Raw genomic sequence first — 20,832 nt, forward strand, 5'->3', positions numbered from 1 at the left:
TTTTTTTTATTTTAATTTTTTTTTATTTGGGCTTTTTAGTTTATGATTGTGTCTGTTGTTTGGGCAAGAATACACATTGAGCTCCATTTGCACCTGTCATCAAGTGTGGGTGGAAGAAGAGTTTTATCAAAGGTAAAATGTGATCTGGAAACAGAATAAACATCGTACGTACACTATATTACCAGACATATTCGCGTGCCCATCCAAATAATTAAATTCAGGTGTTCCAATCACTTCCACGGGTGTATAAATTAAAGCACCTATGCATGCCAACTGCCTCTACTTTCTGCAGTCAGTCGCCATAGACCTCCAAACTTCATATGGCCTTCAGATTATCTCAAGAACAGTGCGTAGAAAGCTTCATAGAATGGGTTTCCATGGCCAAGCAGCTGCATCCAAGCCATCACCAAGTGCAATGCAAAGTGTTGGATGCAGTGATGTAAAGCACGCCGCCACTGGACTCTAGAGCAGTGGAAACGCGTTCTCTGAGGTGACGAATTACGATTCTCCATCTGGCAATCTGATAGACGTGTCTGGGTTTGGCGGTTGCCAGGAGAACGGTACTTGTCTGACTGCATTGTGCCAAGTGTAAAGTTTGGTGGAGGGGGGATTATGGTGTGGGGTTGTTTTTCAGGAGCTGGGCTTGGCCTCTTAGTTCCAGTGAAAGGAAAAGGTTTTGGACAAATTTGATGCTCCCAACTTTGTGGAAACAGTATAGGAATGATTCCTTCCTGTTCTAACATGAAGACCTAGATGAGCGAGTTTGGTGTGGAAGAACTTGACTGGCCTTCACAGAGTCCTGACCTCAACCCGATAGAACACCTTTAGGATGAATTAGAGCGGAGACTGTGAGCCAGGCCTTCTCGTCCAACATCGGTGTCTGACCTCACAAATGCGCTTCGGAAGAATGGTCAAAAATTGCCATAAACACACTCCTAAACCTTATGGAAGAGTTGAAGCTGTTATAGCTGCAAAAGGTGGGCCGACGTCATATTAAACCCTATGGATTAAGAATGGGATGTTACTTAAGTTCATATGTGTGTAAAGGTGGATGAGCAAATACTTTTGACAGTATAGTGTCTGACAGATCTCTGCAACAAGTCATAAACAACATTCAGATGAACAGCATGACACCTGGTTTACTGGACTTGTTGCAAATGTGAAATAACACAATGACATTTTGGACAAAATGAAAAAACTTTTTTTACAATTAAGATTATGTTTAGCAACTATGTTGCTCAGGAAAGGGTAGTAGATATTTGAGTTTTAAAGAATAAATTTACCTCTTTACTAGTCTAAAGAAATTAACTTCAAATCTTCCAAAACTTTTATTCTGTGGTTTTTGAACATTTGCAGTCTCAAGACTCCAAACCCATCTCTACTTATGATACTTATGTCTTCCGCTTCAGAAGGAGGAATACTGACTTGTGTGTAGATTTGTTCAGGAATGAAGAGTCAACTGTCGCTTTTATAAGGAAGCAAGCCTCATTCTGATGAGTGACAGCCTGAGAGAAATATGGGTGTGCTGTGTGGTGGAAATTTTACTAAGGCACAGAGTCAGTTATTTTCTGAGGAGATAAGATGCTTTTAATAATATCTTGAAAGAGAGAAGAGCACAGTACAAAGTACAGAGCCGCTCTGACCACTGAGGCAAAAACAATTCAGTTATAATGCAAAATGTTACATCATCGCTCCTTGGGTATAGTTGAGCGTTCTTATCCGCCTTTCCTTTCTAGTTACAGCCAAGGTTATACTGACACAGCTCCAACCATTTTTCCTACCTATCCTTAAAATGCAGTTTTATCATAAAACGAGCACACAACGCCCTCAGGAGGAAAGAGAAAAACAGGTTGGTTTCTTGCAGGCGGTCATTACAGGTTATACACAGTAACGCTCAATACAATGCATATAAGAATTGATTTTCCATTACAGCTGAAACAACAAATTTGGGAATAATTAGCTTTGTGATTAAGTTGAATTCTGGTAGATGTCTGAAAGTCACAGTCAAGTGTCAAAACCGCGCATCTCTGTGTACTCCGGCTTCCTCCCACAGTCCAAAAACATGCATGTCAGGTTAACTCCAGACTCTAAATTGGCCCAAGGAGTGAATGTGAGTGTATATGGTTGTTTGTATTTCTGTGGCCCTGTGATGGACAGGTGGGTGTACCCCACCTCTCACCCACCAGCAGCTGGGGTAGGCTCCAGCACCTCTTGACCCTGTATGGATGCAGCAGGTATAGAAAATTAAGAAACGACTGAGGATCTACAGTGATTTTATTCATCAGTTATTTTTCCCTTTTTATTTGTAAGAGGCTTCAATTGTGACATTTGGATACAGTAATATTTACGGTATACCTTCATGCAAATTTGTGCATATTTGAAGAAATTATCTATCATCTCACCAAAATTTTCAGAGTGCTTGTCATACAGTATAATTACAATTTCTTATTTTATTGGAATAGATTAGCATCTATTTAGATTATACACTGTTTATATGTTTGATCATAAAAGTTTTGAATATTCATAACACAAAGGAATAACTTTTACATCAGTAATCAATTCAGTTCAGAAACTTTAGTATCTATTAGTTTAGATTTTTTCTTTTACTCTCCTGTGTTGTAAACATTTTCCTTTCATTATTTTAACACAACTCATGTAAATCTAAATGGTTTAAAAGTGGTTGTTGGCATGCATGTGAGATCCAGCCTTTCATAAGCAGGTTAATTAAGCCAAGACCAGGGACATTTTTAAGAGGTTTTGCTCATTAATTTCCAGAACAGGAAATGTATATTTGTGTACAATAGATTGTATTCTTTATGGGAATTTATTGTGGTATATGTCCCACACTAGTTAACTAATTTTTTTTTTCAATTACAACATTGTGTTCTTGAGTTTCTTTTAGACCACTCACAGTGAATAACATAGGTTCAGATATGTACTTTACTTAAATATATAGGTGGAGCTCCAGGAGAGCTGTATTATAAATACTTGATAGTGCTTGATAGATCATACAAACTGTCCAATTCCCAGTTATATTTCTGTCTCAGAGATAATTTCACAGGGTGATCTTTCTTTCTTTGCTGGTTATTTTCCTTTTTCTGTTGGTATTTCCTGTTGAGTACCATTCCAGAAGGAAATACAGGACGGTGAAGATGTTTCTCACACTTAGTCTCTTACAACCTGTTTGGATACTCTGTTCCATGTTCCTGATAAAAGATCAGCTTGAGCCATTAAATGCTGATTGGATCTTTTGGGGCTATGGGTAAAATTCTTAAAATACCTTTTGGAACTGGATCAAATTCAAATGCAATTTGTTTTGGTACAAAATCACTGCGTTACCTGATAAAGTCACTTAGATTATTTATTACGTAACAAGTGTCTTGGGTGAGCAGGACTCTTTTACAGAAACAATTTCTGTTGGAAGTGTTTTGTTGTCGTATCGTTGTTGTTCCAGATTTCAGATTTATTCAATTGAATGACCAGCTTAACGAACTGTGTTGACGTGTAAAAGACTATTGAATTTTGATAATATTATAGTTACATTTAACATATGAGTGATTCACCAACGGTATTAAAAAATTCGGACGTTTCTTTTCCCAACGGTCATGCAACCATCTGACTTCCCATACTAACTACGCCCATAGCATAACGTCATCACTCCCCTCCCCTTGTCTCCACTGCTAGCAGAGTTAGCAGTAGCACGCTAGCCCCCAGCAGCTGTCGGTGGCAGTCAGCCAGCCTGTCAGTCCGAGTGGTGGTGTATTTGTAAAGCTCCCTCCTTCCCGTTGGAAAATCGAAGACGGCCCGGTTGTTCTCTTCGGGAGCCAGCTGCTTTCAACGGGCCACCAGCGGTATACTATCGTTGTCCTCGCCGTCACGACAGGAAGACGCCCTGGGACATGGCCAGACCAGAACAAGTCCTGGTGCTAGAGCCACAACACGAACTGAAATTCAGAGGTAACATTGAACCTGAGGGTAGGGGCCGGAGATAGGTAGCTCGCATGAGTAATAGCCAGAGTAGGTATCTCTGTACCAACCGTTGGCTCTTGTTACTGCTGTTTTTTAAGAATCGAAGGAAGTCAGCTGAAGTCTGTATTGTGAGTACGACAGTTGTGGCGACGACGCTAACTAGCTAGCTGGCTCGGCAGCATTTAGCTAATCTAACTAGCAGGGCAAACTGTTAGCTGTCATTGCAGCGTCAGGGCAGGCCCTCCGTGCAATTTCTCCATTTCTCTCACCATCTTCCTCTACTTTGTATTTCATTCATTGACAACATGTGAAGCGTCGTTATGTGATCTGTTCCTTTGCATAGGTCTTCTTCTCGATGATATTGCCATCACACGTTTGTTAAGAATGGGCAATTCTAGCAATTTCTACGATCAGGATGTCATTACTTAGCTATATTACCATGCCTATTTCCCAGTAATATAAGCTAGCAAACCGGTTCAGAGCTTTATCGTTTCTCCTGCTATGCAACACAAATTCCTACCCAGCTTTTCTGAACACAAGCAGACTGATTATGAAAATGCAGATTGTGAAAGTGTGCCGTGGATTAACGCTATTTTCTTAGATAATTGCCTTTGAGTGTCTTATTGTTGTAGAAATGGGTCAAGAGATGGCCTAGCTTGATGGGATCAGTACAGTAGTGAGCTGTTGACCGATCATTGCAGAGCTTTCCTTGAATGCTAAGATAAGCCAGGTCAGGAATGCATACACCCACTCAGCTAGTGATGCTCACTGTGGCAGATTAGAGCAAAAAGCAGCCAGGTTGTTTGTCCAATACACATTTTGAAAATCAAGCTCAAGTCGTTCAACTTGGTCTGATAGGATGGGAAATAAAAAGAGGGGAAAAAGGATATTTTTAACGCTCCACGAAAAAAGAGAAAAAATCAGCTCTTAGACAGCCATTTAATAAGATTTCTGCAGCATCCAGTTTGAGACTGAGACCGAGGGCGGGGCATTAATGATACTTTTGCACATTAGGCTGCTCTTTCCACTCCTTTTATGTTTAATTTGCAATGTTTATGGCAAGCTCTTTGGAGTCCCTCACAAACACTACTCACACCCTCATCCTTGCAGCCATACAACACGTGTTTGCACTTAAAGATTCATTCATTATTTTTCATTCTAAACTTTGCACACAGATGCCACATGAGTACCTACACCCAAACTATCAAGATGTGTGTAAAAGTAAGACACACGTGACCCTTAAGTCACTGGGTTTCTGTCTGTGTCCTCTTTAGGCCCGTTTACAGATGTTGTCACCGCTACTTTGAAGCTCACCAACCCCACAGATAGAAATGTGTGTTTCAAAGTCAAGACAACTGCACCACGCAGATACTGTGTGCGCCCGAACAGTGGCATCATTGACGCCGGGACCTTCATCAGTGTTTCTGGTTTGTAATAATTTTTTTTTTTTTTTTTTTTTCATTTAATGCAGACAATACAGCCAAGTTTCCAAATATCTTGCATTTGGTGCAATATTTTAGCATTTTCGCTTAAGGCCAGTAAAGTAATAAAAATCTAGTTTCCCAAAATCAAATTCATATAGTTACTGTTATACAACAATGAGTTATGTTCTGTTAGCAAGCATGCATTGTGCTTTATCGCCAAAATAAATATTCCAGTTTCCATTTTACTAGTCAGTGACGCAATAATTTCCAGGCGAGATAAGATACTGTTTGGAAATCATAAGGATGCATATCTCTGAAATCTTTGCAGATAATAGGTAAACATGTTCTGCACAAAAAGGTGAAAAAAAAACAAAAAACACTCTGTGCCACCTCGTTCCAATGAAGAATAAAGTACACAGTAAAACCAACATCTGCGTTATACCTAACTGACATCTAAACATTTGTTTTGGAGCAATACAGGAGTTTGGGTTTTCCCTGAAGCTATTTTTTTTTTTTGTCTCCCACAGTTATGCTACAGCCTTTTGACTATGACCCCAATGAGAAGAGCAAACACAAATTCATGGTGCAGTCCATGCTGGCTCCTTATGACATGACTGACATGGAGGGAGTTGTGAGTATCCGAGCACAAGGTTTGATTTGGGTGTTTAATTTAGTAAATTAGCATTTGGGGTTACACTTGTGTTCCTCAGGATCAAGAGTCAGTATAACCAGGTGACTGTTGAACCGTTGACCTATAGTTTTTATAATAGTGAATCACAGTGCATGTGTGTGTCTTTCAGAAAAATAAACTCTTGAATATTTCGACTAATATTTGTCTTACTGTGTTGATGTTACTCACCAACATAAGGAGAAAGATGTGCACACCCCACATTTGAAGACTGAGCTCCATAGATCATTTCTTTACAGTTTTTCTTCAATTTGAGGGCTTACATGAATGACTGCAAAACTGCCGCAGTGCTCTGATGGTACTGTGCGAACTTTCACTAAATCTTCTTCTCTTTTTGTCCTAATTTTCTTGTCTGCAGTGGAAGGAGGCAAAACCTGAAGAGCTGATGGATTCAAAGTTGAGATGTGCATTTGAGATGCCTCTAGAAAATGATAAAACTGTAAGTATAAGTTAATCTTTTCAGTTAATGGGCTTTAACTGTGTCACTGTGCACACTGTCTTTCACAGTATAGTAGTCCCATTTTGTCACGTAATCATTAGTTCTGCAGATTATAATGTATTTAACGGATAACTTAACAGCTAATTGTGAGGAAATTGTGTATTTCAGCGAAATATATGTTTCCCTTCAGTGTTATTCTGATAGCCTATCCATCAGAAATGCCTCACTTTTTCACCCATTACATGGTTTATTTGTTCATTTATGATGTATGTTTGTACTTTCATCTCACTCCCTGCCATATAACTGCATGTGTCATCATTCCTCCTCCTTTATGCTCATCCCACCGACCGCCCCCACCCTGATTCTTTCTCCACAGCATGAGAGTGAAAGCAACAAAACTGTGTCTCCCTCTGCCTCTGTTAAGACTGAACACTCTGTGCTGCCCAAGTCAGCCAGCGCCTCGCTGGATGACGGAGAGGTGAAGAAGATCATGGAGGAGTGCAAGCGGCTGCAGGTGGAGGTGCATAGGCTACGGGAAGAAAACAAACAGATCAGGGTGAGACATACTAAGAAAAAAAAAAAGAGAGACCATGTGTCTTTACTTTCTCCATCCATCCATCCATCCATCCATCATCTGCCGCTTATCCGGGGGTCTCTTGAGCAGAGAAACCCAGACGTCCCTGTCCCCGGCCACTTCCTCCAGCTCTTCCGGGGGGACCCCGAGGCGTTCCCAGGCCAGCCGAGACACATAGTCTCTCCAACGTGTCGTGCCCGGAACACCTCCCCAGGGAGGCGTCCAGGGGGCATCCTAACCAGATGCCCGAGCCACCTCATCTGACTCCTCTCAATGCGGAGGAGCAGCGGTTCTACTCCGAGCCCCTCCCGGATGACTGAGCTTCTCACCCTATCTCTAAGGGAGAGCCCAGACACCCTGCGGAGGAAACCCATTTCGGCCGCTTGTATTCGCGATCTTGTTCTTTCGGTCACTACCTACAACTCGTGACCATAGGTGAGGATGGGAACGTAGATTGACCAGTAAATAGAGAGCTTCACCTTCTGGCTCAGCTCCTTCTTCACAACGACGGGTCGGTGCAGAGCCCGCAACACTGCAGACGCCGCACCGATCCGCCCGTCAATCTCCCGCTCCATTCCCCCCTCACTCGTGAACAAGACCCCGAGATACTTGAACTCCTCCACTTGGGGAAGGATCTCATTCCCGACCCGGAGAGAGCATTCCACCCTTTTCCGGCTGAGAACCATAGTCTCGGATTTGGAGGTGCTGATTCTCATCCCAGCCGCTTCACACTCGGCTGCGAATCGCTCCAGTGAGAGCTGAAAGTCACGGCCTGACGACGCTAACAGAACCACATCATCCGCAAAAAGCAGAGACCCGATACTGAGGTCGCCAAATCGGACACCCTCAACGCCCTGGCTCCGCCTAGAAATTCTGTCCATAAAAGTTAGGAACAGAATCGGTGACAAAGGGCAGCCCTGACGGAGTCCAACTCTTACCGGAAACGTATCCGACTTACTGCCGGCAATGCGGACCAAACTCTGGCACCGGTCATACAGAGACCGAACGGCCCCTATCAAGGGGTCCGGCACTCCATATTCCCGGAGCACCCCCCACAGGACTCCACGAGGGACACGGTCGAACGCTTTCTCCAAGTCCACAAAACACATGTAGACTGGTTGGGCGAACTCCCATGCACCCTCCAGGATCCTGCCGAGGGTATAGAGCTGGTCCACTGTTCCATGGCCAGGACGAAAGCCACACTGCACCTCCTGAATCCGAGGCTCGATTATCCAACGGATCCTCCTCTCCAATACCCCCGAATAGACCTTACCAGGGAGGCTGAGGAGTGTGATACCCCTATAGTTGGAACACACCCTCCGGTCCCCCTTTTTAAAGAGGGGGACCACCACCCCAATCTGCCAGTCCAGAGGCACTGTCCCCGATGCTGCAGAGGCGTGTCAGCCAAGACAGCCCTACAACATCCAGAGCCTTGAGAAACTCAGGACGGACCTCATCCACCCCCGGGGCCTTGCCACCGAGGAGCTTTTTGACCACCTCGGCAACCTCAGCCCCAGAAATGGGAGGCCCCGTCTCCGAGCTCTCCGATTCTGCCTCTTCCGAGCACGTGTTGGTAGGATTGAGGAGTTCCTCGAAGTACTCCCCCCACCGACTCACAACATCCCTAGTTGAGGTCAGCAAAGCCCCGTCCCCACTGTACACAGTGTTGACTGTGAGCCGCTTCCCCCCCTTGAGACGCCGGCTGGTGGACCAGAATCTCTTCGAGGCCGTCCGGAAATCGTTCTCCATGGTCTCACCGAACTCCTCCCAGGCCCGAGTTTTTGCCTCAGCAACCGCTGAAGCCACAGCCCGTCTGGCCTGCCGGTACCTATCAGCTGCTTCCAGGGTCCCACTGGCCAAAAAGGCCCGATAGGACTCCTTCAGCTTGACGGCTTCCCTCACCACTGGTGTCCACCAGCAGGTTCGAGGGTTGCCGCCACGACAGGCACCGACCACCTTACGGCCACAACTCCGATCAGCTGCCTCGGCAATGGAGTCACGGAACATGGCCCATTCGGACTCGATGTCCCCCACCTCCCCCGGGATATGGTTGAAGCTCTGCCGGAGGTGGGAGTTAAAGCTCCTTCTGACGGGGGATTCTGACAAACGCTCCCAGCAGACCCTCACAATACGTTTGGGCCTGCCAGGTCTGATCGGCATCCTCCCCCACCAGCGGAGCCAACTCACCACCAGGTGGTGATCAGTTGACAGCTCCGCCCCTCTCTTCACCCGAGTGTCCACAAGTCCGATGATACAACCACAAAGTCGATCATCGAACTGCGGCCAAGGCTGTCCTGGTGCCAAGTGCACATATGGACACCCTTGTGCCTGAACATGGTGTTCGTTATGGACAGTCCATGACTGGCACAGAAGTCCAACAACATAACACCACTCTGATTCAGATTGGGGGGGCCGTTCCTCCCAATCACACCCCTCCAGGTCTCACTGTCATTGCCTGCGTGAGCATTGAAGTCCCCCAGCAGAACGAGGGAGTCTCCGGTAGGAGCATTCTCCAGTGCCTCCCCCAGAGACTCCAAAAAGGGTGGGTACTCTGAACTGCTGTTTGGTGCATAGGCACAAACAACAGTCAGGACTCGTCCCCCCACCCGAAGGCGGAGGGAGGCTACCCTCTCGTTCACTGGGTAAAACCCCAATGTATTGGCACACAGCCGGGGGGCAATAAGTATGCCCACACCTGCTCTGCACCTCTCACCACGGGCAACTCCAGAGTGGAAGAGAGTCCAACCCCTCTCAAGAGGACTGGTTCCAGAGCCCAAGCCGTGCATCGAGGTGAGTCTGACTATATCTAGCCGGAACCGCTCAGCCTCGCGCACCAGCTCCGGCTCCTTCCCCATCAGAGAGGTGACATTCCACGTCCCAAGAGCTAGCTTCAGGAGCCGAGGATCAGACCGCCAAGGCCTCTGCCTTCGGCTGCTACCCAGCTCACATCGCACCCGACCCCCTTGGCCCCTCCCACAGGTGGTGAGCCCGTCGGAAGGGGGGGGACCCACGTCATGATTTCGGGCTATGCCCAACCGAGCCCCATGGGCACAGGCCCGGCCGCCAGGCGCCCGCTGCCGGGCCCCACTCCCGGGCCTGGCTCCGGGGGGAGGCCCCGGTGTCCCATATCCGGGCAAGGGATCACGAGGTCCAAATTTCTTGCTCATCATAAGGAGTCTTTTGAGCTGTTCTTTGTCTGGTCCCTCATCTAGGATCTGTTTGCCTTGAGTGACCCTACCAGGGGCTTGAAGCCCCGGGCAACATAGCTCCCAGACTCATTGGGGCACGCAAACTCCCCCACCACGATAAGGTGACAGCTCAGGGGGGAGCTTGACAGCTCAGGGGGGAGCTATAACTTTCTCGTTATAGTTTTTCCGTTTAATCCAGAAATATCGACATCACTTGAAATTAAAAGACATGATAAGTTTGTCTGCAATTAGTTGCTATCTTGAAACGAAAGTGAAACTTTTATCTTGGTTAAGCCCACGTGTGCGTCATCGCATGAGAAAGAAGCAGAAACATCCGCCTCAGGTTTATCTGAAGTCAACCCTGTCGTTCTTTTCCCCGTATGATTGGTGAAAGTGAAACACTTGTCTTTTTTGGATGGCATTATGTAATTTTTCAAAACATCAAATGTCTTTTTTGAGCACATGACCCAGAAAGATTTGGCATGCAGAATTTTCTGTGGGAGGAACTAATGCAGCGAGCTGGAGAAGCTCCTTCTGATGGACTGAGCTTCACTGTTTGTTTGCATTAGCTGCAGTCTGAAAATATGAAGAGATCTGCTTTTAAATAGCAGCCCCCTGGGAAAGAGAAAAGGATTATGTGGTTAAAAAATGCATTAAAAATAGTTGGTTAACAGTTACTTTTTGGGGGGATTTTGTCACTTACTAGAATCCTACAGTAAGAGTCTGATATTTTGTTCTTTTTTAAGCTCTGTAACATAATCCATACCTGGGAACTGCTCTCAGTGGCAGCCACTCCTCTTTGATTTTTATTTGATCTGTTATTTCTAAATTCAAAACTGGAGAAATACACTTTACATTTATTTCTAAAGAAGAAGTGTGTCGTTGCATGTTTGTTTTTGTTTTTTTAACAGGAAAACGATGGTGTCGTTTTGCTAAATTGAAGGAAAGAAAATATCCCAAATGCGTTGTGGCATGTTTTCTTTGAGGTGACTGACACGGGTGCAACAAACAAGTCATAAGACATTTCTGCAGCACCTGAAGGCAGCTGCATTACACCTGCCTGATAAAAAGAGTACAAACAAGGTCCTGTGAAAAGCCAAACTTAACACTTTTATTAAACCCATAAAAGTTCTTCTTCATTTATAAAAAGTGCATATTTACAAGTTTTTTTCCCCCCTCATTTGTCAAAATGCCCAGAACCCAGAACCCGGGTGCTAAAAGGTTCATTCAGCATTGGGTCTGTTGCATTTCCTCTGAGTTTTAAGGGTCAGGGTAGCTTGTCCACATAAGTGTGTTGTTTTTGCTCTAAATTAATTTCAGTTCACTTTTATTTATCAATTGTCAAATCACAACAAATGGAATATGAAGTATTTTTAAAGATTCAGGACCGAGGTTCAGAGCAGCTTGCAAACAAGGAAGTCTGCTTTTCCAATATTAATTCGAAATCGGTCCATGTTTTACATAACTGTCGTGTTTTGGGATTTCTTGTTGTGTCTTAGGGCATAATTGCTGTGAAAAGAGTACAGATTCACATTAAATCACGGTGGGTGTTGAGCTGTCTTGATTTTGATTCTTACTCCTTGTCATCACAGGAGGATGATGGTCTGCGAAAGAGAAAGGTGACATCAGCCGCTGCTCCTCACGCCTCTAACACCATGGCGACCACAGCCATGAGGGACGAAGGCCTGAGCACCCGCGTCCTGGCGCTCTGCTTGCTCTTCTTTGTGATCGGAGCCATCATTGGCAAGTTGGTCCTGTAGAGACAGACGGACAGAGCACAGTGACAGACGGGTGGATGGACAGCGTGCTCAGCACGACAAGTGTCAATGACGGCAACGGGGATGTCTTCTGGGTTTATGTTGATCTGTTTCCTTGTTCTCTTTAGCAGTTAAGGCAATGTATCCTGATGGTATGTTTGGATGGAAAATAATTGAAAGTGTTAAAAGAAAACAAAGGAAGGCAATCCCGAGTTAAACCACGAGTGTGAGCGTTTTTGTCACAGGTCCAGCTTTTTTTTTTTTTTCTTCTTCCTCTTTTTGTGAAATAGTCACCACATTTGATCCGTTCTTTCCGTCCATCTCTCTCCTTCTTAAATGATCTTCCCCAACTTGCACAGGTAACAATTAGTGGTGTGTGGAAGTGGCTTCACACTGGCTGAATGTTTAATGTCTGTCATTGATTCTTAAGTTTTAAAGCTCCTCGCTCACTTTCTCTCTAACTTCTGATCATTTCTGTCTCCTGTTACTGATAATCTACAAGGAGAGGTGAACACAGCTGATCAGTGAAAGCTTTTTTTTTTCTAAACTAAAACTTAATGTATTGTCTACTAAACAGTTTGTGGTTAAAAGATTATACACATATACATACATACATACATACATATATATAAATATATTATATGAGCCAGTAGAAGCCGCATGTATGTGTCTTGTTGATTTTTGCCTCCTCCAGGAGCACTGATGTGACTGACTGTGTGTGGATGTTTTTAAAGTGAGGAGACCACAAACGGTGAAATCACAGGCTGTTTTAGAACAAAGGAAGAGGGCTGTTTTAAAAAGAAAAGAAAAAAAAATCATCTGAGCAGACTTCCTGTATACAACAGAAAAAATGGGGGGTGCTTTTGGAGAGCAAGACTAAAACTTTCAGTCCAGACCAAGGAATCTGTTGAAATTCAGCACATCCATTTTAAGATGGTTAACAAAATGAAAAACTCAAATCAAGATCATGATGATGAAGTCATGTTGCACATTGATCTAATTAAAAAAACAAAGCTGGAGTTCTGATGTCACTAAAAGAAAATTAAAAAAAACGGTGCGCCACGTAAAAGTTTTGCCTGTGGAGGATTGATTTGGTGTCCTCCCGCTGTTTTGTTTTGTTAGTTTGTTCGTTCTCCTGTATTCTCACATAGTCGAAATGCTTCTCTTGTTTATATTATTCAAATGCACTATATCCAACCGTGCACTCCGCGGCCTGCATGAGATGGCCTGGATTTATTATGATTATTATTTTGTTTTTGAGTGTTGGGAATTATATAAGCAAAACAAACAACAAAAGAAAAAAAGAAGCTGTATTCGAAGAAAGGGACCATCTTGAGTCTTTATTAGTTTTTAATCAGGATTTCAGTTTGTGTGTTTTAGTTCCTTTTGATTATCTTTTCCCTCTGTTTCCCGCACAGCTCTGGTGGTTGTGAGATAACGGCTGTATCATTTTGGCTATCACGCGACCACCTCAGCAAACTTGGTTGTTTTAAAGTTTAGGGGGAAAAAAAGAGAGAGATCTGCATTTTTCGTTGCCCGAGGAGCTCGGCGAGTAAGAGACGTGTGGATGTGGGCTGCTGGGAGGAGGGCTGACCTATGGAAACGCACTACATTACAGAAAAAAAAAAAAGGCATCAGCGCTTCAGACCACGCCTGCACAGATAGTCACAACAATGTTATCACACAGTCATTGGATACTCTTTTATATGTACATAAAATGCTCAAAATGACAACTGGCAAAGTTATTAACATACTGTAGTAAAGGAAGAACGTAACTGAACAACCACCATTGGTCATGTAGCATCATGATGAATTAAAATACATAAACCCCCAACTGTCTGTTTCTGTGAGGAGTCTGCTTTTTCCCCTCTTAGCCTGTCAGTATATGTGGCTGCTGAAGCTGTTTAACAAGCAGTATAATCAGATGAATGGATCATGCTGCTTGTTAAACCATGTAAATAAATGCCTATGCTTTCATTTACGTGGTCTCTTTGGAATAAATCATCAAAGAAGGAAGTACGTCAGCTGGTTAATAGCTCTTAACAATTTAAAGGGTGTATTGTATTGATTATATACATGAAGCTTGGAATATATTCTTCAAAGAGTCTCAGTCTGAGAAGATTAAGACAAAAGTTAAGAAAAACAGTCTTGGTGGCCACCGTGATCAGGTTTGAAATGAATGGTTTTAAAAGACATGGTTTCTAGTATATGTAGTTGCAGGTCTGTAGATCACTCAATTCTAACTTAGGATCTCTGATTTAAGCCGCCCATCCTAAAGCAGGATTTACTCTGTGAATATGTCCTTCAATAGCATCATATGTCATACAATATCCTCTACGTCAGTGAAAATGACATTCCAGGTAAATTCCTTAAGTCTTTACACACTTATCTTGCATGTGGCAAACATGTATCACAAAATGCTGGTGTTATATGCTACTTTTTGAGATGGAAGGGAGTTTAAACCAACTATTGTGTCAAACTACCTGAAGCTTGATAGTGGACAAAATTACACAAGCATATAAATTTCAAAATGTTTTAGAAAGAAGATAATTTGTGTTGGATTAAAGAAGTCTGGATTTTAAGCAAAGAAGAGGTCTGTTCAGTCAAGTCATCCCCAAAAATAGCTCATTATAACTAAAACAGTTTGCAGGGAGGGATGATAAAGTACCCTCCTCTTTCTACTAAAAGTCTGAAAAAGCAGTCATATGAAACACGTGATTAGGTATTCCTGACAAAATATGTTCTTAGAGAGTTCTCTGATTGAAATGTTCGCTTACAATTTCCAACCTACACTGAGGACTCGACATGCTGACTTTAGTAATGAAAGATATCAATTTATGTGTTGATATCGTTTCTTTCTTTTTTTTTCCCCCTTGTCCTGTCCAGCATTAGGGCAGCAGAATTGTAATCTGAATACCTTTTATGCCAAACAGATTTGCTTTGCCAAGGGAAGTTTTATAAATGTAAAGCTCTCCTTGATGCCCATTTATTTATTTCTGTTTACAATATATAACATGTAATAGAGCTGAACCGGACCGGGGGACAAGGAAAGAAGAAGAGGAAACAGAACAAAAATAGAAACAAAAACCAGACAACCAGCTGCTACACCTGTAAAAAAACAAAACAGACAACAATCCATGGTCTCTGTTGGGAATCCAGCCTTAGCGCCACCAGGAGCACCTGAAAGCAGACAAGCAGAGAAAAAACAAACACACAAACAAACAAAAACAAGCACAAGTAGCAGTAATCGCATACAACACAACTGTGGATATAGATGACCTGAGACGATATCGTTTATTTCTGCTGAAGTTGCGGTGTGTGTCCAGTAGATGGAGACAAATAGAAAAGACCACGCCCACTCCATCTTCTGACAACTGACGTCGTCGGGCCTTATCCAGGAAGTAGAAAAACATCAACAATATTTCCAGATTTAGGCTAGGACGAAGTGTCGGACTAGCCTAGCACGGAGGTAGCGTTGGGCAAGCTTTAATTTTCCAGTGGCTCCTTTTTGATTACTAACTATATAGGAAGGGTTTTGTAGTATTGTCGCCATGTCGTTGTTTGGCAAGATATTTGGAGGTGGAGGAAAAGGAGGAAAAGGACCGAGTCCACAGGAGGCGATCCAGAAACTCCGGGAGACGGAGGAGATGCTAACGAAGAAACAGGAATTTTTAGAGAAAAAGATCGAGCAGGAGCTGCAGATCGCTAAGAAAAACGGCACGAAAAACAAAAGAGGTGAGATATATGGGTGTTGCTTTCTTCTGTTTTGAGTTTCCTGGGTTTTGAAATATCAGGTCAACCACCAAAAGCCAAATGTTAGCTCGCACGTTAGCTGAATTGGCTAAGTTTCTCCTAGCTGTCGTAACTGTTGGCAGCCTCACCTCGCGTTTTTATCACGTCCAATGGTCGCCACCCAAGATAGGTGGACATGTTATCGATGAGTCAGATTTTTTTCACATGATTAATGATAGTGGTTAACGTATTTTGGCTGAAGTAATGTTGCTCCCAACGCAACTCGGGTGGTGATTGATGAGCTAATTGATGGGTCAGAAACAGTTAATTAAAAGTGTGGCGCAGACCCTGTTGACAGGACAAGGGTTAAGCTCTGTCAGAAGTGTTTCCACCTTGATCAGGAAATCCAGTAGATCCTATAGCTGTCAAATAGAGTGTTCTTATATGAGCGTTTTATAGTTATTTTAATCTTCTTTCTCATTTTGAAATGTCTGACACCACAGACAGTCGTCTGCTGTATTTATTTAGCATTATTAATGGAAAACATGGACATGAACAGTCGGATGATGACCCTGTTCTGGCACAATGCTGTTTAAAAAGAAATAGATCTGCAGTCAGAAGGGAACTCAAACTGAATATCATTGGAAAACTCATGCCTGGAGTTTGTGGTCGTGTGACTGCTGCAGTTGATAAATTCATCCTTTCCATTTTTTTCCTTTCAACCCCACAGCAGGAGCTATATTTACCAGTACTGCTTGTTATCTGTTAAGTTTCTTAGTCATCCACGTCCTGGTAATCCTCATAGATTGAGTAAGGGGTGAGCAGACTTTTGGTTCGGTTCTTGAAGACTCATCACTTCTCATCCAACAGGCTTTTGGCTTTGTTTTTAAGCTCATGTGTGCTGCTGCCCCACCCGGCCATCACACTGCACTTAGATACCTGGGACTCCTTATCGGTCGGTTTTGACTGAGGAAAAAAAAGTGAAATGCCTTGAACAAACAAAAAGAAGAGCAGTTGCTCTTAGTATGTCGTCCTTGTTTGACTTCTCACAAACACTTTAAATGTGTAACTGCTTCATCAGGTGTGTCTCACTGTAACTATGGAATATAGATTATTTAGATTTGATTGTCTTTTTCTGTTATATTTATGTATTTATCTATGTGAACCCTAGTCATAGTTGGAAATATTACACACAAACCTTTTAGAGAGGAAGGATGTTTGAGTGAAACTATATTTCCTGTTTGGTTTTGAGGCTGGCAATAAAAAATTTTTTTAAAAAATTGCACAGTGGCTGATATGACCTAGATAACATAAGTAATAATCACTGCTGCCGTTTCTCCTCAAATTAATCTTAAGTTACTTTGCTCTTCTCCTTCGGTTAGGTTCAAATGTTGTGTTTTCCTTTGCAGCTTTATCCATTGCATTTGAATCATTGGATGCTCGTGGAATTGCAGTCAGTAATGTACGAGTCTGGAGTTAAACTGGTGTTGGGGCGAACTCTCTGTGCAGTTTCCATTAAACCATAGCACAAGATGACCTGAATAAAAGAGCGCCATTTGTCAAGTTGTTTTTAAAAGGTGAAGGAAAATGATTTAAACTCTTTATAGTCATCGGGGTCAGGGTGAATAATCACAATCGGGTGACTGTAAAAATTGTCAGTGACTTGTGTTGAATGAAGTTTCTGTGATGTCCTGGTTGTCCTGACTCCATTCCTTCACTGGTTTTCTCCCCTCAGCGGCGCTGCAGGCTTTGAAAAGAAAGAAGCGGTACGAGAAGCAGCTCGCCCAGATCGATGGCACGCTGTCGACCATTGAGTTCCAGAGGGAGGCTCTGGAGAACGCCAACACCAACACTGAAGTGCTTAAGAACATGGGCTTCGCTGCCAAGGCCATGAAGTCAGCCCATGAAAACATGTAAGAACGAGCACCGGGTCATTGATGAGGAATTTGACCAACTGTTTGAGATGGAGCAAGATTAAAACAAAAGATGTTGGTTTAGTTGACTCAAAAGCCTTAAAATCAAGCTTCCGCTGATGTTTTTCTGTTTCTACTATTCTAACAACCTTCAGTTATAATATTAAATGGATAACATCAGCATTGAAACTTGGACTACGTTGTGGCATGGCTCGTACATCACTCTCCTAACTTTGCTCCTCCTGATTTATTTATTGATTTTTTTCTTTTATCAGGGACATCGACAAGGTGGACGACCTGATGCAGGACATTACAGAGCAGCAGGAGCTGGCCCAGGAAATCTCCGACGCCATCTCTAAACCTGTCGGCTTTGGAGAGGAGTTCGATGAGGTGGGTGAAGCTTTTCAGATAGTTTTCTAAATGCATTCAACTCTCAACTGATACCTGCTTTGAATCTGATTTCTGGATATCTGCCTTTTTAATTTTTTTACTTTTTTAGATTGACTAAAAATCACACCATCGGAAACTATTTAACTACTCTGGGTCAGAATTATTTAAGTTTTTAGCCACTTGTTTGTTTTTTTATGGAGTGTTGAATAAAGAGTTGGGAACAGGTAGCGCTCAGGTAGAGTTCAGCCTCAGTCTTTTTACCTGCCTGTTTTGTGTCACACCAGGCTGGACGCAGTTGGTCCACCTGTCAGATCAGCCTTAGTTTTGAATGATCTTATTCATAGACGGCTTCACCACACCTAATGGTATTTAGTCATTGGGGTGCTATGGCATGCTCTGAATGCGCTCTTTCTCAAACTCTCAGTCAACTGACTTGAAGAATTTTGGTTTAGCTCCAAGTGAGATGCTTTGTTCTGTTGGTATTCAGGTTCCAGGTCACAAAGACTGTACAAATCAAGAAAAACATCTTAAGACTCGTATCCCTGCAGCTGTTAGTGCTGGTGTTCATCTTTTGTTGTTAACTGCCTTCCCTCTCAGGACGAGCTGCTGGCGGAGTTGGATGAGCTGGAACAGGAAGAGCTGGATAAAAACCTGCTGGAGATCGGTGGACCGGAGAACGTCCCCCTCCCCAATGTGCCTTCTACTTCATTACCTTCCAGACCGGGTAAGAGCCCTTCAACCCAACAGACTGTTTCTTTTCTCAACCATCCTTTTTCTCAGTTAAAGAAATCACCACAATTGCAGTTAATTTTGGAGATCAAATGGCGCTGCTTGAAGAATTATCTTACCTTTGATCGGGGCTTGGACTGCAGCTGCTTTGACGTGTCTCAGAGCTCTTATTTATCTCTTTTCACCCCCTCCTCATAGCCAAGAAAGAGGAGGACGAGGACGACATGGAAGACCTGCAGCGCTGGGCGGAAGCCGTGTAAAAGTAGTATCTGCCACATCGTACCTGCATCAGAGAGGGAAGAGGAAGGAACAAGGGGGACGAATGGACTGATGGGATGTTGAGTGTTTTTGTGTGTCTGAGGAGAGTTGACTGTCTACTTTGTGTAACACTAAGAATAAGCATCAATGCTGTAGTCTTTCATTACCTATCCCTTACACAAATCTACAGACCCGCGGGCGCTCAGCGCACAACGAGCCAGTCGGGGTCTTTTATATTGAAGCTCTGCCGTTATACCTTTGCAAAGTCACCTAATTATTTGTACCCTCACTTTTAATACAATACTAGCACTTCGTGGTCCTTGTACCAGGCGAGAACATTTCTGTGGCAGCAGAGTTCGCGTTCATCTTTTAAACTCTGCAATAGTTCGATGAAGCTGTTGACATCATTAGATTATGGGGAGTTGTCATGGAAGCTAAATCCTCAAAGATGTATTTCCAGCCTTTGTACTTGCGCCGTTTAACTCGCTGAATTTTTCTTTGTCCTTTCTCCTTTTTTTTTGCGAGAAATAACAACCCTTTGCTCTGGAAATCGAAGCATGCCGTGGGCGAAGCATCTCTGGAGCTGTACGTTTTCCAGAATCCTAACCTCTTCCTTTGTTTCAGGCTTTGTCCTTCCTCTCCTCTTTGTCTCCTGTCGCCATTTCAGCGACTTTCCCTCAAAAGGTGTCCTCACCAGTGGCTCTTGTTATTTGGTGTAAATATCCAAAATGTCTCTTTTTTTTTTTTTTTTTTTCTTCTTTTTTTCCTCCATATACTGTACTTCTGCTGTCATCGAGAGGTTCAGTTTGAGGTTGTGTGAAGCATGCAATGATGGGAAGTCACAAAACAGATCACCCCGCACGGCTAGAGAGAGGGAGATGTTCAACCTTTCATCCTGCTCTGTCTGTCTTGGTCCTTCTCATAACAGTTTTGTTTCAAATTGTATATTGTTAAAAAAAAAAAGAATAGTAATAATAAACTATTGTCACACCCTATTAACTGCATCCAGACCGAGATGGTGGCTTGTGAAAGATAGATTACAGTCAATCTACAACATCAGCGTTTTGGAGTTTAAAGAGTTAATAATTTTAGTTTATCAAAGTCATGATGTATGTTTTTTACATAGAGAAAGAACATAACACGAGGACAGATGGACAAGCATGTTTGCATTTCTATGTTTTATTTATCCAGATGAGATTATTATTTGCAAAATCATTAAAAGGTTTTCAATTCTTTTACTGTAGTGGAAGCGTCATCTTTCCCCACCACTCTCAAAGACTTAATTTTTTTATAAATGAATCAATCACATGTGCTGTACCAGAGGCATTAAGCTGTCCTCCCAGGCTTAGTGAACTGCAGTGACAAAATATTACATCTGTTATCAAAAGAATCATTTCAATGTTTGTGATGTTGTTGAGCTTAAATACATTAGCAGTAAGGGGAAATGTACTTTGGACAGACTCTTTCACAGCAAGATGTAGTCATCCTGGCTCATTTGCAAAGTGTGTATGGAAGTAAACAACATAATCATATAGGTGGCCGTGAATTTTCAGCAATTACTGAAAAGGTAAACTTTATCCGAGGGAAGGCTCACCGTCTCACACTTTGAAAACTCCTGTTCTATACAATGCTAGAATATAGCAGTAACCATCATAATTGATAGGACTCAAATTAAACGGTTGTATTTCCTCCAATTAAAGCTGAGAATCTGCATTTTAAGCCCATTTTCACAGTTTAATGTCCATTGATGTGTTTACCGTAAAGGTAAACT

The 20,832-nt window shown here is 43.0% G+C and overlaps 2 protein-coding genes across 3 annotated transcripts; both read left to right on the forward strand.

The window, feature by feature from the left end:
- The first annotated feature begins 3,668 nt into the window (after positions 1-3,668).
- On the forward strand, positions 3,669-12,257 carry LOC140271349 (vesicle-associated membrane protein-associated protein B/C-like). Of its 2 annotated transcripts, none has more exons than XM_072366520.1 (6): positions 3,669-3,957; positions 5,244-5,396; positions 5,921-6,024; positions 6,440-6,520; positions 6,945-7,076; positions 11,875-12,257. In XM_072366520.1, the coding sequence occupies exons 1-6, from the start codon at positions 3,900-3,902 to the stop codon at positions 12,040-12,042; spliced, it is 696 nt and encodes a 231-aa protein (XP_072222621.1). In that variant the 5' UTR covers positions 3,669-3,899; the 3' UTR covers positions 12,043-12,257. The 2 variants fall into 2 exon arrangements, with proteins under 2 accessions (XP_072222621.1, XP_072222620.1); XM_072366519.1 differs by having other exon boundaries at positions 3,670-3,957; positions 6,897-7,076.
- A 3,178-nt stretch (positions 12,258-15,435) lies between these two features.
- On the forward strand, positions 15,436-20,296 carry LOC140271350 (charged multivesicular body protein 4c). Its single transcript, XM_072366521.1, has 5 exons — positions 15,436-15,774; positions 17,507-17,684; positions 17,960-18,074; positions 18,672-18,798; positions 19,002-20,296. Exons 1-5 carry the CDS (start codon positions 15,591-15,593, stop codon positions 19,061-19,063), a joined length of 666 nt encoding a protein of 221 aa, XP_072222622.1. The 5' UTR covers positions 15,436-15,590; the 3' UTR covers positions 19,064-20,296.
- The last annotated feature ends 536 nt before the right edge of the window (positions 20,297-20,832 follow it).

Source organism: Leuresthes tenuis, unplaced genomic scaffold, assembly GCF_036924035.1.
Source record: "Leuresthes tenuis unplaced genomic scaffold, fLeuTen1.0.hap1 SCAF_16, whole genome shotgun sequence".
NCBI classification, from domain to species: domain Eukaryota; kingdom Metazoa; phylum Chordata; class Actinopteri; order Atheriniformes; family Atherinopsidae; genus Leuresthes; species Leuresthes tenuis.